Source organism: Pelophylax lessonae, assembly GCF_965119305.1.
Source record: "Pelophylax lessonae genome assembly, chromosome: 2".
NCBI classification, from domain to species: Eukaryota; Metazoa; Chordata; class Amphibia; order Anura; family Ranidae; genus Pelophylax; species Pelophylax lessonae.
Window position 1 is genome coordinate 355719390 of NC_138769.1, and position 23702 is coordinate 355743091.

General features: G+C 44.2%; 1 protein-coding gene across 1 annotated transcript in view; it reads right to left on the reverse strand.

Moving 5' to 3' along the window:
* The window catches only part of STPG1 (sperm tail PG-rich repeat containing 1), a 146268-nt gene that overhangs the window by 75139 nt on the left and 47427 nt on the right, over positions 1–23702 (reverse strand). Inside the window, exon 3 of the mRNA XM_082244545.1 lies at positions 11055–11176. Coding sequence (XP_082100671.1) covers positions 11055–11176 — 122 coding nt within the window. The remainder of the gene's footprint in view (positions 1–11054; positions 11177–23702) is intronic.

Here is a 23702-nt window from a genome sequence, read left to right on the forward strand (position 1 = left end):
GTCCCCAGAAGTCTCACTGACTCTCAGAGGAAAGGGCCTGATGTTATGATGTGAGCTGGTAACCTGTAAAAAATTTTAAAGCGTCACCTATGAAGATTTTTAAGTACTGAAGTTTGAAGCTATTCCACGAGTGTGCGCAATTTTAAAGCGTGACATGTTAGGTATCAATAATTTCACATTATACAAAAAAATTAGGCTAACTTTAGTGTTTTGTTTTTTTTTAATCATGGAACTGTTTTTTTTCTCCCAAAAAAAATGCGTTTGAAGAAATTGCTGCGCAAATACCGTGTCACAAAAAAGTTGCAAGACCTCCATTTTATTTCCTATGGTCTCTGCTAAAAAAAAACATATATAATGTTTGGGGGTTCTGAGTAATTTTCTAGCAAAAAAAAATATGATTTTTACATGTAGGAGAGGTGTGGCAAAATAGGCCCGGTATGGAAGTGGTTAAGAACTGTCAGACGGCATGAGCTGACTTTTTTTTTTTGTTTCAGGTCAGCAGTGGTAGCAAGCATCGTGATTGACAATGGATCTACACCGAGGGGTATTTTATTTATTTTTATTTTTTAATAAAGGACTTGCCAAAAATTGTCTGTCTTTTTTTACACTACACATTTTTTTTGGGTGCATGAGTGGGGGTACTATGTACCCCTACTCATTCACATGGGGGGGGCAAGGATCTGGGGGCCCCCATGTTAAAGGGGGCTTCTAGATTCAGATAAGCCTCCCAACCGCATACCCCCACAACCACCAGCCAGGGTTGTGGGGAACAGGCCCTTGTCCCCATCCCCTAGCCTCCCTTGCCCCATATTGAGGGCATGTGGCCTGGTATGATTCACTCCTCCCCTCGCTATGCTGACACCTGTCGGGCTGCATGCTCGAATATGGGTCTGGTATAGATTTTTTTTTTTCATTTTGGTTTGGGGGTCAAAAATTGTCTGTCTTTTTTTCACTACACATTTTTTTTTTGGGTGCATGAGTGGGGGTACTATATATTTTTTTCATTTTGGTTTGGGGGTTCTCTTCAAAATCTATACCAGACCTGAAGGGTCTTGTGGGTGGGTTGCCATAGTTAACCACTTGCCGACCGCCGCAAGTACATATACTGTGGCGGTCAGCCCCGTGCAGGCAAAGTGATGTATGGGTACGTCACTCGCCTGCGAGCCAATAGTGTGCTCGTTCACTGTGATTCCCACGCGCGTGACATCGAGTCCGCCGGCCAATTGCGATCGTCAGGTAAAGAAGGAGAAAGGCAGGCGGCTAATGTAAACAAAGCCGCCTGTCATTCTCCCTTGTGTAAGTGCAGAGATCATACGGTCCTGCTATGTAGGATCGTATATCTCTGTAGTTACACAAACAGCCACATCCCATAACAGTTAGAAGCACGCCCCTAGGGACACATTTAACCCCTCCTTCTCCAATAAAGTTAACCCCTTCACTGCCAGTGTCATTTTTACAGTAACAGTGCATATGTATAGCACTGATTACTGTAGTAATGTCACTGGTACCCCCAAAAGTGTTAAAAATGTCAGTCAAGGGTCCAATCTGTCCGCCGCAATGTCGCAGTCCCAGATCGCGCCATTACTCGTTAAAAAAAAAAAAAAACAATAAAAATTACAAAAATCTTTCCCTTAGTTAGTAAACGCAATAACTTTTGCGCAAACCAATCAAAATACGCTTATTGCGATTTTTTTTACCAAACATATGTAGCAGAAAACAAATTGGCCTAAGATGTTAAAAAATTTTGATTTTTACATTTTTTTGGGGGGGAGGAATTTCATATAAAAAATGTGAAAAATATTGTTATTTTTACAAAATTGTCGCTCTTTTTTTGTTTATAGCGCATGATCAAAAAATCACACAGGTGATCAAATACCACCAAAAGAAAGCTCTGTTTGTGGGAAAAAAAAGGACGTCAAATTCATTTAGGTACAGCGTCGCACGACCGCGCAATTGTCCATTAAAGTCACGCAGTGCCGAATTGCAAAAATAGGGCCTGGTCAGGAAGGGGGTAAAATCTTCCGGGGCTTAAGTGGTTTTAAGGGGACACCTGCCAGTCATACCCTTTTTATATTTTTTTGAATACGTTTAATCCATTTGCTTATTAATATACAGCATTATTATACCTGGTATTTGTTACCAGCACAGTAGTACAAACTAGTTTAAGGGGACTTATTTCATGTTTCCTATGTATGGAATCTAAAGTCAAAGTACATTTGTAAACAATACAATGAACATAAACACATGGTGGGTAAAATTCAGATATGTGAACAGTGAATAATTCCCTTTTTCCTCACCCCATCTGACTCAGATCTGCTCCAGGGCTACTCTGCAAAGAAAACAGGGAGGGATATGAAACAAAACAAAATTCAAACTCACCTTGAATTCTGCACATTGACAGCTTAAGCTTTTAATGAAACCTGGATTCACGTCACCAAGGAGGAAGTTTCAATGGTATGTATAAGCAGGAACAAAAAACACCTGTGTGTTTCTTAAAGTAGACGGCACTAATGCTGAACTAAGCTTAACGACAAGATGCTCAGATTCAGGCCTTTGTTTCATAAGAACCATTCTTAAAGAGAAACTAAGGTGTATGTCATTGGATATACAATTTAGAATGCTATTGTAATTTCTGATGCAACCTACGTAGTGTGAGTTTGGAAGTTCATACTGTAATGTTTCTCTCTATTTCTGGGAACATAATCGGAAATCTTGCTGAAAGACTGTTGAGCTAAATTCAGATAGCCAGATAACCATAAAGGACACTTTTAAACTGATTTAGAGATTCTTTACAACTGCTAAGCTGCTCTAGCTTAACAGACTTTATTGACTAAAAGTGCAACACTGTTCATCTCCATGAAGGACAAAAGTTCAAGCAGGCCAACAATGTTTTTCATGGGCAACTTTAATTTATTTACTGCATTATGTTCTATAAATCTGATAAAATAGAAGACCAATGTATGTATTGAGACCAACTCAGCAAATTCAAAGTAAAAATACAACCTCCTAGCTATTAAGCAGCACAACTTGGGCTACACCAGCTCTTAAACCTAGTACACACGGGCCGAATGTGAGGCAGACTCGACCAGTTCAATAGAAACCGGCCGACATTCGTCCTGTGTGTACTGACAGAATCCAGCTGGGGCATGACTGAAAAAGGTTGGCCGTACGGCTCCCGATCAGCGCTTTCATCCAATGGCAGAGAGTTCTGACCAGAGTGTTCTGGCGGGGGCAGTTCCCTTATCAGAACACAAACCACAGCAGGGGAGATTGCCGTTCTAACATCAGATGGTTAGTACAGCGGCTCCTCCTGAGCTGTCAGTTTTATCTCCTTCAGCCCTGCTGGGTTGAATGAAAAATAAACTAGTAGTGTGTACTAGTCTTTAGCCTAATAAAATGGCTTTTACATGCTGGTTCTGCATCAATTATATCTTTATGTGTCAGCCTGATCGGTGCACCTGCTGCTCTCTGGTAGCACAACATTCTCCTCTGGAGGGTAACCATCAAAATGTGGACCCTGCGTAAAAGGCATTACCCTACTCAATGCCAAACCTCTTGGCTTAAGGACCCAATCCAGTATTTACCAATCCTAGAGAAAAGTTGACGGACATTTTTTCCAATGAGACACATCCAGGAGCCCCTCAACCTGCATAGGTGAGAACCCTGGTGACACCAATTCCTCTCTACACCATGACACAACACAGCCCTGTAATTTAATTTTGGGTTTAGGATGAAAAAACACCTGTTAACACATACTTTCAAAGTCTGATTCTGTTGATCCATTGCAGCAACTCTACTTCCCTGGTACATGTTGCTCATGCAGAACCTGAAATGAGGACTGTTTTTGCAATCCCTAAGAATCTGGTGCCCTGTAGAAAATTATGTAGCCTGAAAGAAGTCAACTAAGGCCCCTTTTACACTGAGCCATTCAACTGTAGTGCATCCCTCCGAATGACTTAGTGGGCCTGGCAGGGACAGGTGCAGGGTCCAGCCCTACTGAAGGCAGCCTGTCAAAGTCTATGGTGGGTTGTGCCTGGACAGGGCTGAATGATATACCAAATGGTAGGGTTTAGGGTCCTGCCCATTCCAGGATGTCTCTGAACATACAGAGCCCTTAACACTGGTACCATTCAGTACAGTGTTCAGCCCTGTCCAGTCACAACCTTTCATAGACATCGACAGGTGGCCTTAAGCAGGGCTGTACTCTGTTTCTGTCCCTCTCAGATGCACTAATGTGCTGTGAGGAACGCACTGTAGCTAAACAGCCCTGTGTACAAGGGGCCTTAGGGTTCAAAAGTTTTCTTAACATATAAAGCCACTTCCGATTACTCTGCCTATAAAGCAAACCTATGCTGCTTCCACAACACAATCTTAATTTAATTTTTTTAATAACAAAATGACTTAACATGGTTTGTGATGAAAACAGTAGACCCTGTATAAAACTGTGCTTTCTAAAAATAACTAGGATTCTGTGTTTAAAGCAAATGCAATGGGGTTGCTTTAATTCCCTCTTACCTCTCAACCACATACTCTTCTTTCCTTTGCTCCCCCTATTCATGGTTTGGGAGGTAAAGGAAATGTGTGGTACTCCTGGGTTATGAAGGGCAGGCAATCACATTATTTGACAGCTGTGGGTCAACCAGTGCTATCACATGGGGATTCTATAGTTGTGCTGAGATACAACTTCAGTGACATGTAGCATACATAGGGCTTTCCTTTCACCCCCAGTCAATGAACAGAGCAGTGGATGAGCAAAACTAAAGCCTAGTACACACGCAACGATTATCGGCCGACCGATCGTCCATCTTTTGTCCAGAGTGGTGTTTTGTTGGTTGGAATGTGCCTAGACTGCACACAAATTTTCTCGCCCAACAAAATTCTACTTCAGAAGTGATGCCATGTGTTGGATTGCTTTCTTTGTGTTCTTTCTTCTCTGAGCATGCCCAGTCTTGCTCATTAGAATTTTCCCTGTCGAAATCTGTACTGACTGCACGAAAATCGGCCGTGTTTTGACGGTGGACAAAAATTTTATAGCCTGCGCACCAAATTTTTTTTCGGCCGAAAAGTCGGAGTTGGTTGTCGGAAGCATCATACTAACAAGCCGAAAATCGGCAGATCGGTCGTTGGACGAAAATTCCCTGCCGATTTTCGACACGTGTGTACGGGGCTTAAGTATATGTGTCTTTGAAGGTGGTCTGCATTAAAGAGGATCTCCTGACAATCAACCCATCAAAATTGTATTGGAATGGGAGGTGGACTAGCAATTAGCCAGGAGTAAAGTAAACCCTATTTCTTCATCAGAGTGAATCATGTCCTAAGTTTCATTATCTGAAATAATGTTATGTAATCAAAGAGGAAAAATCACAACTTCCTCTTATCACAAAAAAGTAAGCTCCCATTATATATATATAAAACTAAAATAAGGAGTTGAAACATTTTAAAACAATGAACATTACATTTCTTCATTCCTTTTCTGTATTTCTGTATGTTAAAGTTTATAGGATAGATATTTACTTTGAAAGAATGCAAAGATAAAAAGCCCGTATATCTTTAGAGAAGGAAGCTGCATCCTCACAGGACAGCTGCTATTAAAAGCTGAACAGGTGAATGATCTATAATTATGTATCTTAACCAATTCCCGCAAACCGATGTACCTGTACATCAGCTTGCAAAAGTGGTTGTACCAGGATGATGCCTGCAGCTGCAACTGGGTACCGTTTTTTAGAGCCGGTGGTCGTCTTTCAGAAAATAACAGCCAATGAGGCTCAGCAGCCGCTAGGCCGTTATCCCAGCAAGCAGAAGGGGTCGTTCCTCCCCTCCCACCGCCTTCTGCGGCTCTTCCCGGGTCTCCTGTCCCACCGGGAGAACCAAGCAACCAGCCGACACGTCCACCGGCTGGTTGGGGTCCCTTAACAGGTGAATGATCTATAATTATGCATTTTAACCACTTCCCGCAAACCGATGTACCTGTACGTCAGCTTGCAGAAGTGGTTGTACCGGGATGATGCCTGCAGCTGCAACTGGGTACCGTTTTTTAGAGTCGGCGGTCGGCTTTTAGAAAATATTAGCCAATGAGGTTTAGCAGCCGCTCGGCCGTTATCACAGCGAGCGGGAGGGGACGTTCCTCCCCTCCCACCGCCTTCCGCTTCTCTGCCCAGGTCCGCCGGCTGGTTGGAGTCCCGAACGAAGTCGCATTCAGCTTCGGTCAGGTCTCCAATCATGTAATGTCACTTCCGGTTTACTCGGCTGCCAATGGCACAGATTTAAAAAAATGTCAGTATTCAAAAATACCAATTTCGGCATTTTGAATACTTTTAAGTGCAGAGGAGGGCTTTGGGGTCTTTTAGACCCCTGATCCCTCCATATAGAGTACCTGTCACTGCCTTTCACTGTCACAAGGGATGTTTACATTGCTTGTGACAGCAATAAAAATGATCTGATTTTTTTTTTCAACTGTTAAAAATAAAAATCTAAATAAAAAAATATGAAAAAAAAAAAAAGGTTTTAAAGCGATCCCCTCTCCGTGAGCTCGCGCACGTATGTCGCGCCTGCAAATGAAAACAGTGTTCCAATCACATATGTGAAGTATCCCCACGATCATCACAGCTAGACCAATAATTCTAGAAAAAAGACCTCCTCAGTAACTCTTAACTGGTAATGCTTTAAAAAATGTTAAAGCGTCGCCTATGGAGATTTTTAAGTACCGTAGCGTCGCCTATGGAGATTTTTAAGTACCGTAGTTAGTCTCCATTCCATTAGTGTGCGCAATTTTAAACCGTAACATGTTAGGTATCTATTTACTCGGCATGACATCATCTTTCACAATATACAAAAAAACTGACCTAACTTTACTGTTTAGTTTTTTTTTAAATGCAGTTAAATGTATTTTTCCCCAAAAATTGTGTTTGAGACTGCTGCGCAAATACCACATGACAAAAAATATTGCAACGACCGCCAATTTATTCTCCAGAGTCTTTGCTAAATATATATATATATATATATATATATATATATATATATATAACTTGTAAACAACATGTGTCAGAAATAGGGTTGGTCCTTAAGTGGTTAAGAACATTGGAAATGTAGTAGCTAGCCCTGAGGGCTGATTGCTTAAGAACTTAAGAAAAAAAAAAAAAAATAATAAGGAACAAATGCAAGTCACAGGGTGTTGCCTCGAGTACTGATTCAGCTAGCTGTAATGAAAGATTGATTGATGAACTCTCTTTTGAAATGAAGAATTGCTAATCATATATAAATGATGTAGGAGTTATTTTAGGTACAAAAATACATCTGTTACATGAGACTATAAATGTTAGAAAGGATCACTGAGCTAGTAAATGTCCAACTTAAACTCAGTTTAAAACAGTAATTCATATCATTCATTTTACCACCCAAATGCTTTCTAATTATATTCAGACAGCCCGAGATTTACATACCTCTGCCAGTAAAAAAAATGGGCAAATGACCCTCTAGGGATTCTAATGGAGATTTATTAGCAATGAAGATTTGGTATAAGGGGTGCTAATGACCTATGTTAAGTTGTGCCACATCCCTAGTAACAATGCAAAAGGAAGGGGTTCCCCTAATTGGGACTTTAAAGGCACATAGTGATAAGTAAACTAGTAAATAATCAATAATTTTTACTAGTTTACTTATCACTATGTGCCTTTAAAGTCCCAATTAGGGGAACCCCTTCCTTTTGCAATGAAGATTTGGTGAACTATAAAAAGCCAGCATGTGACTTATGGGCCATACACACTATAAGATTTTCTGAAGACTTTTTCCTTTAGACTTACCAAAACCATAAAATATGAGGTCAAACCTAAACACTTTCAATTTGTGTGCAGTCTGGCAGGCTCTTGCACTACATAGAAAAGGTAAATCTGAAGGAAAAAGTCTTCAGAAAATCTTATAGTGTGTATGGCCCTTTAGTTTTTCAACAACAATATAAACAGAAATAACTCTCTTGAATTCAGTTAACCCATCCGCTCTAGAAGGTTTACCCCTCTTCATGACCAGGCCATTTATTGCAATTTGGCACTGTGTTACTTTAGCTGAAAATTGCGCGGTCTTGCGAAACTGTACAGATAAAAAATTGTTGTCCTTTTTTTTTCCAGAAATAGAGCTTTTTTTTGCTGGTATTTAATCACCTCTGCGGTTTTTATTTTTTGCGCTATAAACAAAAAAAGAGCAACAATTTTGGAAAATAGAACAATATTTTTTACTTTTTGCTATAAAACATACACAATAAAAAATGTAAAAAATATAATTTCTTCATCAGTTTAGGCCAATAGGTATTCTGCTAGATATTTTTGGTGAAAAAAATCCCAATAAAGGCATATTGATTGGTTTGCACAAAAGTAAGAGCATCTATAAATTATGGGATAGATTTATGGATTTTTTTATTTTCTAACTAGTAATGGCAGCGATCAGCGAGTTTTAGCGGGACTGCAGCATTGCGGAGGACAAATCTGACACTTTTTGGGGACCAGTGACACCAATACAGTGATCAGTGCTAAAAGAAATGACACTGACAGGGAAGGGGTTAACATCAGGGGCGATCAAAGGGTTAAATGTGTTCCCTGGGAGTGCTTGCTTACTGTGTGGGGGATGCTTTGAATGAGGGAAGACATAGATCTGTGTTCTAGCTTAGCAGAAACACATGATCTCCATCTTCTCCTCTGACAGAACGGCGATCTGCCTTGTTTACATAGGCAGACCACCATTCTGGCTGTCTCAGAAATGATCGCTGGGTGCTGGCTCCCGCTGTGTCCAATCATGCACACCCCAGATTCAAAGGAAAAAAAGACAAAGAGGTACATAATTTTGTACTGAAGGGCCGCCTTGCTGCAGTATATATGCGTGGGGCGGTCTGGAAGCGGTTAGCCTTGACGCTGTGCACATCTGAGCGATGTGGGAACATCACATTTTTTGTACTTTTTTTTTTGCTCATCTGTTTAACTCTTTTTTTGGGAAACAACATTCACTTGAATGGGCTGCACTATGCTTCAAAAACATGCCAAAGTTTCTCCTGTACCCTTTTTTAGAGTGGATTTTGGCACATGTTTGAATAGCTCATGTTTGAGCAGTTTTCAGGTGCCACATTTCTTTAGCGTGTTTGGGTTGCCAACAATAAATGGCACTCAAGTGTGTATTGTGAATTTTTATACATTATTCTGCACGCAATTCTGCTACACTCAGATGTGAACAGGGCCTAAATATACAAATAGAAAGTCCTTAAATTTTATCCACACATGTTAGTGTTTTATAAAACAGCAAATAGTACTTAAAGCGTAACTCCACTTTTGTTGATGTAGCACCTTACAGGTAGGTGCTAGGTAAAAATATAGTGAGCCTTGTCTGCCTAACAGCAGGGCTGTGATTTATTTAGCTAAGGGTGTAAGGGCTTCCAGATGTGCCTGCTGAAGGGAGAAGTATTCCCACTGGATCCTGTGAGAGGCTTCTCATAGGGCAGTGTGGGAAGCCCAATCAGGGGACACATCCCAGCTTGTAACTACCCCAGAAGGCAGATTAGGCTGCAAAGGATTCTGGGAGTGGGTATAAGTTTGGGGGGAAGTGCGTGGCACATTGTCTTTGGCGGGAGCAGAGTCCCAGGAAGGAGAGTGCGGCTGTCTCTCCTCCTATCTGAGGAAGGTGGATGTCTCGGGGTGTCACCTGAGTGTCCAGAGAGAGAGCTGAATTGAGCTGAGGGGATCCGGTGTGCCATGAGCCTGCAGAGAGAGGGGTCCAGTCCCAGGAAAGCCTACACAGGTCGTGAGTACTGAGGATTGCCCCTGGGGTCTGCCTGAAGTTAGAGGGGACCACTCTGGAAGAGGTTCTGGGATCCAGTGTCAGCTAGCTGTAAAGGGGGTACCTAGGTTGAGGACCCTGAAGCTACAGAGGGGGTACATAGTCAGTGGTCCCTGAAGAGTTCAAGGTCAAAGGGGGCACCTGCAGTCTGGGCCCTGAATTGCACAGAGCATGCCAGTTAAAGTGACAGCTATACAGAGTTCTACTATATACTACCTCAAACTGTGCCAGGTGGGGGAAAGTATTCAGTGACTTTCACAGTACAAAAGTGTCAGGAGTTCTACAGTTCTCAGTCTTGGATCTTCTGGACTATAAGTCGAGGATTCAGCACTTCTTCTGTTCTACAGAGTGTTCTCAGTGTCAGTGAGCGTTGGCTGGCGCCGGCTGGCGTCAAGGAAGCGGCAACGGGCATTTCAGAAGTAAAATCCCAATTGTAATTATTTAAGCCTCAAGGAGTATCCAACTCATTCCCTTCTCCCATCCCCTTAATTCCAATAAAACTGCAAACAAAGATGCCGGAGTTGTCACTGCTTTAGTTATCACACCCAGGGTAACAGCTCACATGGGCTGGAGAGATTATCGTTACTAATGGCAGACCCACATCAGGCCATAGCCTGGAAACCTTGCTACATTGGGAAAAAAACATTTCCCTCTGGGTGATCAATTTACATTACACGGATTTTAACAACCTTTGTTGTAGATTCCTACGTTTTAGTATTTTGAAGAAATCACTGTTTGTTCCTCTGTGCCTCTGTGCTGAGTGAGTCTAATTGGAGTGGTTTCATAATTATCAACCAGCTGTGTAGCTGCAGGGCTCTAATAAGGAAAGCTGCTGGGTCTGCATCCCTTTAGACGTGTTCCTATTGGGAGTATCCTTCCAAAAATTAAATTTTTGTTGCAGGGGATGCCAGAAATCTGTCTTGTATCTTAGACAGACTTCTGGGAAAATTGGTGAGATAATCACACAAGAAGGAAATTATGTGACTGGGGTGTGGTCAGTACACATTCTGTGTACAGAACACCTCCAGGTAGCCATATTGTATTGCATTTGCAGAAAATTACAACAGCTACAGATTGAAAAGGAAAGGTAATTTTCAATAACATTCAATTACAATATGATTTGTGTCGCAATTGTATACACTATATTGTTTTTTCTTTTTTTGCTATTTTTTTTCCCCACGAAAGTGGAATTATCCTTTAAATATGAACAAAAGTATCTGTTACTTAAAAGTTGCTGTTACCTGATTTAGATTGTAAGAAAATCGCAGTGATCTGGAGTTGAAACCTTTCTTTTCTGACTCAGTAATAAACACGGTCTGGTATTTTGTAGGAATTGAGGAAGGAGTGGTAGGAATCTTGATCCCTTTAATGATAAGAATAAAAACACATAAAAACACCGGAAAAAAAAAAACAAAAGTCCAAGTGTCAACCCACGATATATACATTTCATTGTTGACCGGTTTATATAGTCATTTATGAATATTTTTTATGTTATTGTACTTCCTGCATCTATAGCATCTGACATTTGTAAATGTTAAAGATGAAACACTAGACAACAAACAACATCAGCTGAACTGTCAGTTATCTAATAAACCCTGCAAACTCACTACAATCAGAAAGTCTGCTCAGTCCTTCTGCTGCCTTCCTTCATGTCATTCTATGCTGTGCAAACCCACTTCTGTGAGAGGTGCTCGGAATCTGGAAAGATTTGGCCTATATTTTTACAGGCTTGGTTTCAGGGTATCCATACCTACGATAATTCAGCCTGCATTCATGAGTAGAGTATGAGCAGAGCATATTCCCAATGATTTTGATGTTTCCCTTTGAGGCGTTTTACAGGCATTTATATCAACCTTTAGGCATTTGTTTCTTTGGCTGGACAAGGGGAGAGAAGTTCTAGAGGAGGAGAGGAGTTCTTCATGTGCAAAAACATGCCCAAACATATGTGTTGCACGTTTACAGGTAAACCTTTTGAATTTTAAGGGGGTTAAAAGAAAAAAAGCTCAAAATGAAGGGCCCTTGAACCTCCTTTAGGGAAAGGGAGCCTTGACTGCTGGAAGCATGGCATCACTGTGGGTGTGAACCTAAAAGAGAAGTTAAGTAGCTCCCTTAAGATTGGCTACAAAGACCTGAGATGACTGGATAGAGCCTGAACTCTAGGAAAAGGATACGCTGGGGCACATCCAACTGCTCTGAGGAGATTCAGCTGTCACAAGAGTTGCCCAACCCCTTGCCCGTTGTGATGTTTTGTCACAGCTTTATTGGTGATTTTGACCTTGCCAGCAATTGATGTGGCTTTATGGGCTATGCCCCCAATTTAAATTCTGGGGTCAGTCTAATGTCTGTCTGGCACTGATGGTATGGACAGGCCTCTTAGACTATGTGAGTTTATGTATTATCGGTGCTCACGGTAGAACTGTGACAGGCAGTGTTGTTTGGTAAATGCTTGGGTCAGTCTAATGCCTGTCTGGCACTGATGGTACGGACAGGCCTCTTAGACTATGTGAGTATATGTTTATGGGTGCTCACAGTATAACCGTGATTGACATTGTTGTTTGGTACATTTTGAAAGTTGTTACTTTTGCAAAGTTCAATAAAGCTGTGGCCTTGCCCTATTTGCAACTTAATCAGCTTCAGTGTCTTTTTGGGGGGCAAGGTATTGGTTTATTAGTTGGTCATAAATGTGTCTATGCTTCTCAGCATTACTTGAATAGAGGAAAGGATTGGGACTTTAAATGAGGTGGAAAACAGAGCGCTGGGAAATATGAGCAATGGAAACATTTTATTGCTATACACCAGCAATTAATAAAGTACAATATATGAAATGTCAATTCATGTATAATCAACGCAATCAAAACACTTGTATCAGTCTGATATATGTGCAGGTACATAATGTAACGCTTCTGCGTTTCTTATATGGTGTGGATTTTCAGCTGCAGAAATAGTTCCACGTCAGCAGTCATGTAAGAGATATGCTGAGATACCATTCCCAACCTCAATGACTCATCATGTGTGGAAGGTCTTATTTCAGCCAGTAAATACACACAATTAGCAAGCTGGTTCCTAGAGTGACTTTATGTATGTGGTAACACAATGATGAAGGTTGAGGGATAGGTTGAGTGGAGGTGGTAGGTGATAGACACTTGAAGGTGAGACAGTAGCAGATGGATGCAGGAAGGTTTAGCAATGTTGTATGATAGCAGATGATAGAAATAGCAGGTGGACATACAAAAGAGATCAACCCAGTGCAGAAAAGTAGCAGTAGTCTCAAGAGCTAGCAATCTAGTTATGCAGATGTGATAAACAGTCTTTACTATGCAGAGCTAGATAGTGTAAGCTTAGTATAAGTTTATAGAGAATTCCCCTGCGGGGTACTTAGCACTATTAGCGATACAGCCGAAGGGTGGTTCAGGAGAGGCGGATGATCCAGTAGCGGGATACAGGGATCAGCGCAGCGAGGTTCCGTCAGCGAAGTAAGCTTGCAAGCATGGAAGCTTCAAGCAAGGTTAGCATCCAAGTAAGGGTGTTTGAACGAACACATGTGAGTGAGAGCCGACGCCTTAAATAGCCATCTAGTCCGGCGCTGAGTGATGACAGCTCCAGTCTTAAAGGTGTATGCGCACCTTTCCAAAAGTAAATGGTAGGGCGCATACACTTGTGGAAAGTGTAATTTAGGGTACCAAAGGTACCGGAACATTACAATACCCCCCCCCCTTAAGGCCTGCTCCTGAAGGCCTCTGGAGCTGGTTTGTCTGGGTATCTCGCATGAAAATTGCGGATTAATCTAGGGGCATGTATGTCAGAGGTGTTTAGCCAGGTGTCGTCTTGGGGCCCATAGTTCTTCCATCTAACCAAGTACTGAAGTTTTCTTCTGTAGATACGAGAATCCAGAATCTCTTTTATCTCGTATTCTTCTCCACCTTCAACTTGTACAGGAGGGGGAGGTGGAATATTAGGTCTTATTCCTTGGTCCGGAACATGGGGTTTTAGTAGCGACACATGGAAAATGGGATGGATTTTTAGGTCCATTGGCAATGTAAGCTGCACTGCAGCTTTTCCAATAAGTTTCTTGATTGGGAAAGGTCCCAAGAACAGAGGTCCAAGCTTTTTGCTAGGGATCTTCAGTCTCAAGTTTTTTGTTGAGAGCCAAACGAGGTCCCCGATAGTATACTGTGGAGACGGTCTTCTACGAAGATCATAGTACTTCTTTTGTTGACTGTGAGCGTGTGCAATGGTAGTATTTAGTAAACCCAGAGAATCCTTATTTGGGAAAGATAGTCTGAGGCTACTGGGTTATTTGAAGGAAGGATGCGTGGAGGGAGAATAGAGGGATGGAACCCATAGTTCAAGTAGAACGGACTCTGCTTGGTTGTACTGTGAGTCAGGGCCGATCCTGGGCGGGTTCACGGGGTGCACCGCACCCAGGCGCCGCAAACTGAGGAGGAGGAGGGGCGCCGAAGCTCCAGTGGCAGAGTCCTTCCCTCCCTCCTCGCTCCTTGTGTGTGCTACATAGCGGCAGTATACCAGGGGTGTGTGTACTACATAGCGGCAGTATACCAGGGGGGTGTGTGCTACATAGCGGCAGTATACCAGGGGGGTGTGTGCTACATAGCGGCAGTATACCAGGGGGGTGTGTGCTACATAGCGGTAGTATACCAGGGGGGTGTGTGCTACATAGCGGCAGTATACCAGGGGGGTGTGTGCTACATAGCGGTAGTATACCAGGGGGGTGTGTGCTACATAGCGGCAGTATACCAGGGGGGTGTGTGCTACATAGCGGCAGTATACCAGGGGGGTGTGTGCTACATAGCGGCAGTATACCGGGAAGGGGGGGCGTCCCACGGGTGCCACTTACTGGGGTGTCCGTGCAGGTCTCCTGTCCCGTTTGTTTACACCTGTGCCTGAGCCGAAGTCGGGGGGCGGAGCTGGGAGGCGGTCCTTGGTACGGATAGCTGCTTGCCACTTGTTCACACTGTGGAAACAGCTGGCACTAGAGTGTATAGGCGGGCAGGAGGGGCAACATATAGGAGAACCAATCTCCTCCAATCTCCTCCTGGTTTCTGCAGGGCTTTCAGTGGCTGCAGGGGCGGGATTAGTTCTACCATATGCCGCCTCACTGGACCTCCTATCCAGCCTGGTGCTAGCTGTATTCACGATGTTAACAAGTGACAAGCAGTGATTCGTACCTGGGACCGCCTCCCAGCTCTGCCCCCCGACTCTGGCTTTGGCTCCCGCTTCTTGGCTGTTCCTAGCACTGGGCAAGGTAAGAGAAATTCTCCCTGTCCTGAGGCCCCTCACACCTAGTAGATACAACACAATCTCTGCCACAGCAAAGTGTAAGTAAATACACTGCCCAGCGAGTTCCAGGTGTCCTACTATCAGTCTGCTCCCCCCAGCCCCATACTGCCCCCTCCCATCATGCTGCTCCCCCCATACTGCCCCCACCTGGCACACTGTCCCCCTATACTGCCCTCCACTGCCCCCTCCTGGCACACTGTGCCCCTATACTGCCCTCCACTGCCCCCTCCTGGCACACTGTGCCCCTATACTGCCCTCCACTGTCCCCTCATGGCACACTGTCCCCCTATACTGACCTCCACTGTCCCCTCCTGGCACACTGTCCCCCTATACTGCCCTCCACTGTCCCCTCCTGGCACACTGTGCCCCTATACTGCCCTCCACTGCCCCCCTATACGTCCCTCCACTGCCCCCCTCTCTAATCATGCTGTCCCTCCATACTGCCCTCCACTGCCCCCCTCCTTCATGCTGTCCATCTATACTGCCCCTTCCTGTCACACTGCCCCCCATACTGCCCTCCACTGCCCCCCCTCCCATCACACTGCCCCTCTCCCATCACACTACCTCCCTCCTGTCACACTGCCCCCCCCCATACTGCCGTCCACTGCCCCCTTCCCATCACATTGCTCCTCTCCGGTCACACTGCCCCACCCTCCAGCCGCGCTGGCCCCTCCCGACACACTGACCCCCTCAAATCACACTGCCCCTCATACTGTCCTCCACGCCCCCCCCCCTTGTCACACTGCCCCCCCCCCCCCTTCTGAAGGTGCCCCCTGTGCTCCCTCACCCAGATTGAGGCACCCGAATACAGAAGGTGTAACTGTGTGTGGCAAGTTTAGTGGGAGGATGTTAGGGGAGAACGAGGAGCTGCAAAATGCCCCGCTCCCCCGCAGCACTACCGGCATCCCCTCTCCCCCTGATATCTCAGCAAAGCTCCAAAAATGGAGCTCCTAAAAAATTGTAAAAACAATAAAAAATAAAAATGTAAAATAAAATGGCAAAAAATAATAAAAAAAAAAACAAGATAACAAAAATGTAAAACTTCTGGCCCCAACCACTGCCATACTGACCATGTCCACTGCTCTAATGACTATGTCTACTGCCCTACTGACCATGTCTGCTACAATACTGACCTTTCCACTGCCATACTGACCATGTCTACTACCCTACTGACCATATGTTCTGCCATAGTGACCTTTCCACTGCCCTACTGACCATGTCCACTGCCATACTGACCACGTCCACTGCTCTAATGACTATGTCTACTTCTCTACTGACCATGTCCACTGCCATACTGACTATAGGTTGCATTTTGTGGTCACTGGTAAGCTGCATTTGGTGGGCTCTGGTAAGCTGCATTCGGTGGGCACTAGTAGGCTGCATTTGGTGGGCACTGGTAAGCTGCATTTGGTGGGCACTGGTAGGCTGCATTTGGTGGGCACTGGTAGGCTGCACTTGGTGGGCACTGGTAGGCTGCACTTGGTGGGCACTGGTAGGCTGAATTTGGTGGGCACTGATAAGGCTGAATTTGGTGGGCACTGGTAGGCTGCATTTGGTGGGCACTGGTAAGCTGCATTTGGTGGGCACTGGTAAGCTGCATTTGGTGGGCACTGGTAGGCTGCATTTGGTGGGCACTGATAAGGCTGCATTTGGTGGGCACTGATAAGGCTGCATTTGGTGGGCACTGGTAGGCTGCATTTGGTGGGCACTGGTAAGCTGCATTTGGTGGGCACTGGTAGGCTGCATTTGGTGGGCACTGGTAGGCTGCATTTGGTGGGCACTGATAAGGCTGCATTTGGTGGGCACTGGTAGGCTGCATTTGGTGGGCACTGGTAAGCTGCATTCGGTGGGCACTAGTAGGCTGCATTTGGTGGGCTCTGGTAAGCTGCATTTGTTGGACACTGGTAAGCTGCATTTGGTGGGCACTGGCATTTGGTGGGCACTGGTAAGCTGCATTTGGTGGGCACTGGTAGGCTGCATTTGGTGGGCACTGATAAGGCTGCATTTGGTGGGCACTGGTAGGCTGCATTTGGTGGGCACTGGTAGGCTGCATTTGGTGGGCACTGGTAGGCTGCATTTGGTGGGCACTGGTAGGCTGCATTTGGTGGGCACTGGTAGGCTGCAATTGGTGGGCACTGGTAGGCTGCAATTGGTGGGCACTGGTAGGCTGCATTTGGTGGGCACTGGTAAGCTGCATTTGGTGGGCACTGGTAGGCTGCATTTGGTGGGCACTGGTAGGCTGCATTTGGTGGGTTCTGGTAAGCTGCATTTGGTGGGCACTGGTAGGCTGCATTTGGTGGGCACTGGTAAGCTGCATTTGGTGGGCGCTGGTTGGCTGCATTTGGTGGGTTCTGGACATTTCAGGGCCTCCTAAACAGTTATTTGGTGGGCACTGATAAGGCTGAATTTGGTGGGCACTGGTAGGCTGCATTTGGTGGGCACTGGTAAGCTGCATTTGGTGGGCACTGGTAAGCTGCATTTGGTGGGCACTGGTAAGCTGCATTTGGTGGGCACTGGTAGGCTGCATTTGGTGGGCACTGGTAGGCTGCATTTGGTGGGCACTGGTAGGCTGCATTTGGTGGGCACTGGTAGGCTGCATTTGGTGGGTTCTGGTAAGCTGCATTTGGTGGGCACTGGTAGGCTGCATTTGGTGGGCACTGGTAAGCTGCATTTGGTGGGCGCTGGTTGGCTGCATTTGGTGGGTTCTGGTAAGCTGCATTTGGTGGGTACTGGTAAACTGCATTTAGTGGGCTCTAGTAAGCTGCATTTGGTGGGCACTGCTAGGCTGCCTTTGGTTGGCACTGACAAGGCTGCATTTGGTGGGCACTGACAAGGCTGCATTTGGTGGGCACTGACAAGGCTGCATTTGGTGGGCACTGGTAATCTGCATTTGGTGGGCACTGGAAATCTGCATTTGGTGGGCACTGGAAATCTGCATTTGGTGGGCACAGGTGATCTGCATTTGGTGGGCACTGGTAGGCTGCATTTGGTGGGCACTGGTAGGCTGCATTTGGTGGGCAATGATGAGGCTGCATTGATCACTTGTATCATATCCGCAGTCTCTGACCATCTCTTGTATCAAGTCTGCAGTCTCTGACCATCTCCTGTCTGGGGGCTCTGTCTAACAGACTCTCTAACAGATGCCCTCTCTGTGTCCATTAGATAGACCCCCCCTAGAGTTCCCATTAGAGTACTCTGCTTCTCTTACTGTCATTTGTTTATTGTTAAGAGATCGTGGGAGGGTCCTGGGGTAAGGAAGACTTCTTAGGGGAGCATCTCTGTGTTTGAGTCGTTGCCATAGAAACATTTGTAAAGGGGAGAAGATAGTAAGATGACCACGCCCATGTGGGGGCGCCAGAAATATTTCTGCACCCAGGCGCCTGTGACCCTAGGACCGGCCCTGCTGTGAGTTGCGTTGTTGTAGGCAAATTCTGCCAGGGGGAGAAGATCCAACCAATCATCCTGTTGGTAAGAAGTGTAACAACGTAAATACTGCTCGATGCATTGGTTGACTCTTTCAGTCTGTCCGTTGGTCTGCGGATGGTAAGGAGAAGTGAGCTTCCGCTCAATCCGTAGTATGTGACATAGTTTTTGCCAGAATTTAGAAATAAATTGGGATCCACGGTCAGACAAAAGAGTTTTTGGGATACCATGTAATCTGAATACATGTTTCATCAGGAGTTCTGCCGTTTGTTTGGACGAAGGTAGTCTGCGAATAGCAATGAAATGTGCCATTTTTGTCAGATGGTCCACTGACACCAAGATGGTATTAAATCCTTTGGAAGGAGGCAATTCTACGATGAAGTCCAATGACAAAACCTCCCATGGAGTTTGGGGTATTGGTAGACTGCATAGTAGACCGGATGGTCTCGTAGTGTCAATTTTGGACCTGGCACAGACATTGCATGAAGAGACGAATTTTTGTATAGATGTTTTCATGTCAGGCCACCAGAATTGTCGAGAAATCAAATTGAAAGTCTTTGTCATACCCATATGTCCTGCCATAGGCACATCATGCGATAATTCCAAGATCTTGGTGCGTAGGGTAGGGGGTATGTAAAGTTTGTCGTTGTAGTAGAGGAAGCCCTCTGCATCAGTATTTAGTTGTGGTGGGGGTGAATCCAAACTTATACCATGCAGAACCTCTTCCTTTAAGGAACGGACAACTCCAATAATGCGTTTGTGAGGTATTATAGGAACGGAAGGGATTTCAAAGTAGTTTTCTTCAGTTAGTCGTGATAGTGCATCCGCCTTTTTGTTTTTATCTGCAGGTGTGTAGGTCACTAGGAAGTTAAACCTTAGAAAGAATAGTGACCATCGTACCTGTCGATGCGAGAGAGTTTTGCTAGTCTGAAGATATTGGAGGTTTTTATGGTCCGTGTATATAATTATTGGTAATTGGGTGCCTTCGAGTAAATGTCGCCAATTCTCCAGAGCAAATTTTATAGCAAGCAGTTCCTTTTCACCCACGGGGTAATTTATCTCGGGACTGCTCAGGGATTTAGAAAAAAAGGCGACTGGATGAAGTGGTGAAGTGTGGGTTGGTCGTTGGGAGAGTATTGCTCCTACTGCCATGTTTGACGCATCTACCTCCAGAATGTATTGGAGGGATGGGTCTGGATGGCGTAATATGGGAGCGGAAGTAAACCTTGTCTTTAACAAGTGGAAAGCCTTATTTGCTTCTTCTGACCATTTAAATGGTATTTTTATGCTAGTGAGCTGTGTGAGGGGTCTCACAATAGCAGAAAAGTTTTTTATGAACTTCCTGTAGAAATTTGAAAATCCCAGGAATCGCTGTAGCGCTTTGCGTGTAGTTGGTGTAGGCCAATCCTGAATGCAGGATATTTTACTCATGTCCATCTCGATTCCTGTTTTGGATATGATGTAGCCTAGAAAGAGTACCTCATTTTTATGGAACAAGCATTTCTTCAGCTTCACATAAAGATTATGTGCAAGCAATCTCGATAATAAAAGTCTTACATGTCTTATGTGTTCAGACAGGGTCCGTGAATATATAAGTATATCGTCCAGATATACCACAACACAGACATCTAGTAAGTCTTTAAAAATATTGTTTATAAATCGTTGGAAAACTGCAGGGGCATTGCATAGGCCGAATGGCATCACAAGATATTCGAACAATCCGTATCTAGTTCTGAATGCAGTCTTCCACTCGTGTCCATCACGGATTCGAATGAGATTGTATGCTCCCTTCAGGTCTAATTTTGAAAAATAGGTAGCTCCACGCACCTGCTCAATGAGCTCAGGGATAAGCGGTAGAGGATAGCGATCTTTTATTGTGATAGCATTCAATTTCCTGTAGTCGATGATAGGTCTGAGACTTGAATCTTTATTGCGAACAAAAAAGAGTCCTGCTGCTGTGGAAGAAGTGGAAGGTCTAATAAAACCTTTTTCCAAGTTCTCATCCAAATAGGTTTTGAGATGGGCAAGTTCATCCTGTGAAAGAGGATAAACATGACCGAACGGCAATTTGCTATTTGGGAGTAGATCAATGCTACAATCATAGTCTCGATGAGGAGGTAATGCTTGAGCATTTTTCTCAAGAAAAACCTCAGAAAGATCCTGATAACATAGTGGTGCAATCTCATCTGTCACCATAGACAGAATCTTCTCGGAAAACGGGAGGTTACACGTTTCCTCGCAATAACAAGAAAGGAAGGTCAAGGACCGTTTCTTCCAATCTAAGGTTGGTTGGTGTGTGTGCAACCAGGGAAGTCCCAACACAATGGGAAAGTGGGGTGATGGTATTAAATCGAAGGTAGAAGTCTCCCTATGAGACTCGTTAATAGTGACTAGAAGTGCTTGTGTCTGATCGGTGATCGGACCAGAGGATAACGGAACACCGGTAATAAGACTTACTGAGACAGGTTTGAGTTTAGAAATAATAGGAATTTTATTTAAAGCAGCAAAACATATATCCATATAATTTCCACAAGATCCTGTGTCAATCATGGCCTTAGTAGTAATCCTGTTCTGGTCCCACTGTAATGTCAAAAAAACAGAAATGTAGGGGTTAGTGAATGAAGTTGTCAATCCTCCTAGGGAGACATGTGAACACTCACCCTTCTTTTTGTTGACTAGGGGACAGACGTTTATCTTGTGATCCGGGGATGCACAGTACAAGCAGAGATTTTCATTTCGTCTTTTGGCTTTTTCCATAGTTGATAGCGGTGGGCGTATGGTTCCTATCTCCATAGGAACGGGGTCAACGGCCAGACTCCGAGAGGAAACGGATAATGGCATTCCCATCTTTTCAGCCTTTCTTTCTCGTAGTCTTCTATCTATGGTAATACTGAGTTGTATTAGTGCATCCAGGGTTTTTGGCAGATCCGCTCGGGCGAGCTCGTCGGCTTCTGATAGGCCAAGCCTAAATTGGGTTTTCAGAGATGCATCATTCCATTCTGAATCAAGGGTCCATCTCTTGAACTCTGCGACAAAGTCTTCTACAGGCCTCCTTCCTTGTTTCAAGGATCTTAACTGAAGATCAGCAGTACTCTGCCTATTGGGGTCATCATATAGGCTAGTGAGCTCTGCCAGGAACAAGGCATAGGAGTTGAGAAGCTGGTCGTTTTTCTCATAAAGAGAATCTGCCCAGGCTCGAGGATCGTTTGATAGGTAAGAAATAATAGTATAAATTTTAATGTGATTAGTAAGGTAGGTACGAGGTTTTAGCAAAAAAAGTAACTCACATGCGTTTTTAAATTCGCGAAATTTTTTGCGATTGCCTGTAAATACCAAAGGGGGATTTATCTTGGGTTCAGGGGACTGAGCAGAGGTAAGTTGTGTCAGTCTAATTACCTGCTGCGACAGAGCCTGATTGTCTTCTTTTAATTCAGCAAGTGCGTGTATTAACGCAGATACTTGCTGTTTTAATTGTGTCACCTGAGTGGCTATTTCTGCTGAATCCATTTTTTGGTTCGTTCAATCTGTAACGCTTCTGCGTTTCTTATATGGTGTGGATTTTCAGCTGCAGAAATAGTTCCACGTCAGCAGTCATGTAAGAGATATGCTGAGATACCATTCCCAACCTCAATGACTCATCATGTGTGGAAGGTCTTATTTCAGCCAGTAAATACACACAATTAGCAAGCTGGTTCCTAGAGTGACTTTATGTATGTGGTAACACAATGATGAAGGTTGAGGGATAGGTTGAGTGGAGGTGGTAGGTGATAGACACTTGAAGGTGAGACAGTAGCAGATGGATGCAGGAAGGTTTAGCAATGTTGTATGATAGCAGATGATAGAAATAGCAGGTGGACATACAAAAGAGATCAACCCAGTGCAGAAAAGTAGCAGTAGTCTCAAGAGCTAGCAATCTAGTTATGCAGATGTGATAAACAGTCTTTACTATGCAGAGCTAGATAGTGTAAGCTTAGTATAAGTTTATAGAGAATTCCCCTGCGGGGTACTTAGCACTATTAGCGATACAGCCGAAGGGTGGTTCAGGAGAGGCGGATGATCCAGTAGCGGGATACAGGGATCAGCGCAGCGAGGTTCCGTCAGCGAAGTAAGCTTGCAAGCATGGAAGCTTCAAGCAAGGTTAGCATCCAAGTAAGGGTGTTTGAACGAACACATGTGAGTGAGAGCCGACGCCTTAAATAGCCATCTAATCCGGCGCTGAGTGATGACAGCTCCAGTCTTAAAGGTGTATGCGCACCTTTCCAAAAGTAAATGGTAGGGCGCATACACTTGTGGAAAGTGTAATTTAGGGTACCAAAGGTACCAGAACATTACACATAAATTATATGTACAGTATATATCAAGAGTATAGGGACTAATGGCACTCCATATAGGCCACACAGTCCATAATTATTCCATTGTTGCCATATTATAGATAGTCTGCAGGGTACACCATGGCAATGAATGCATTGCTAAATCATCACCTTGCTGCAGCAGTCATGGACCTAGTTAGTATCATGTATATGAAAAAAATACAATAAACATACAAAAGGTAAGTAAGCATTAGAAAATGATTGGGTAGAGATGGAGTCCTGTATGGTTGAAACATTGATGACATCCTTGTTGCTCTACGCGTTTCGTGGTTTAATACCACTCTTCAGGAGCGGATGCCGAAAACTCTGTAAAAAGTATAAATGTTTCAATAATCCATTGGTCGACTAAAATCACATACATTCAAATTAAGGGGAGGAAATTGTTGTCCAACCCTGTTGTTACTTACAAGGTGACTGTCATTGGCAATGTGCGGTCCTGTGGACGCAGGACATCGCATGTGCCTCCCCCTTTCTGTGCTCCATTCAAAGTCCCAACTTTCTTTTTTAGTTATGCTTCTCAGCAGTCAAGAGCTCATGTACTTGCTTTGGGCATAAGGCATAGGGTAACTGTACATACAACTGTGAAAAGGAACAATTTGAAAGAATGGGGCTCTGTATGGTGAGCACAGTCAGACATAGGGAAACAAGCTGAAAAAAGCTCAAGTGGGAATGGGGGCTTAGTGAGAGGAGCTGCCAGCTTGACAAGATGAATGCTAGGAAGAAATCAGAAAGGTTGTGCCCCCTGATCAAGTTTAGATAAATATTTTCATGTTTGACTGGAGCATAATTTTTAATATG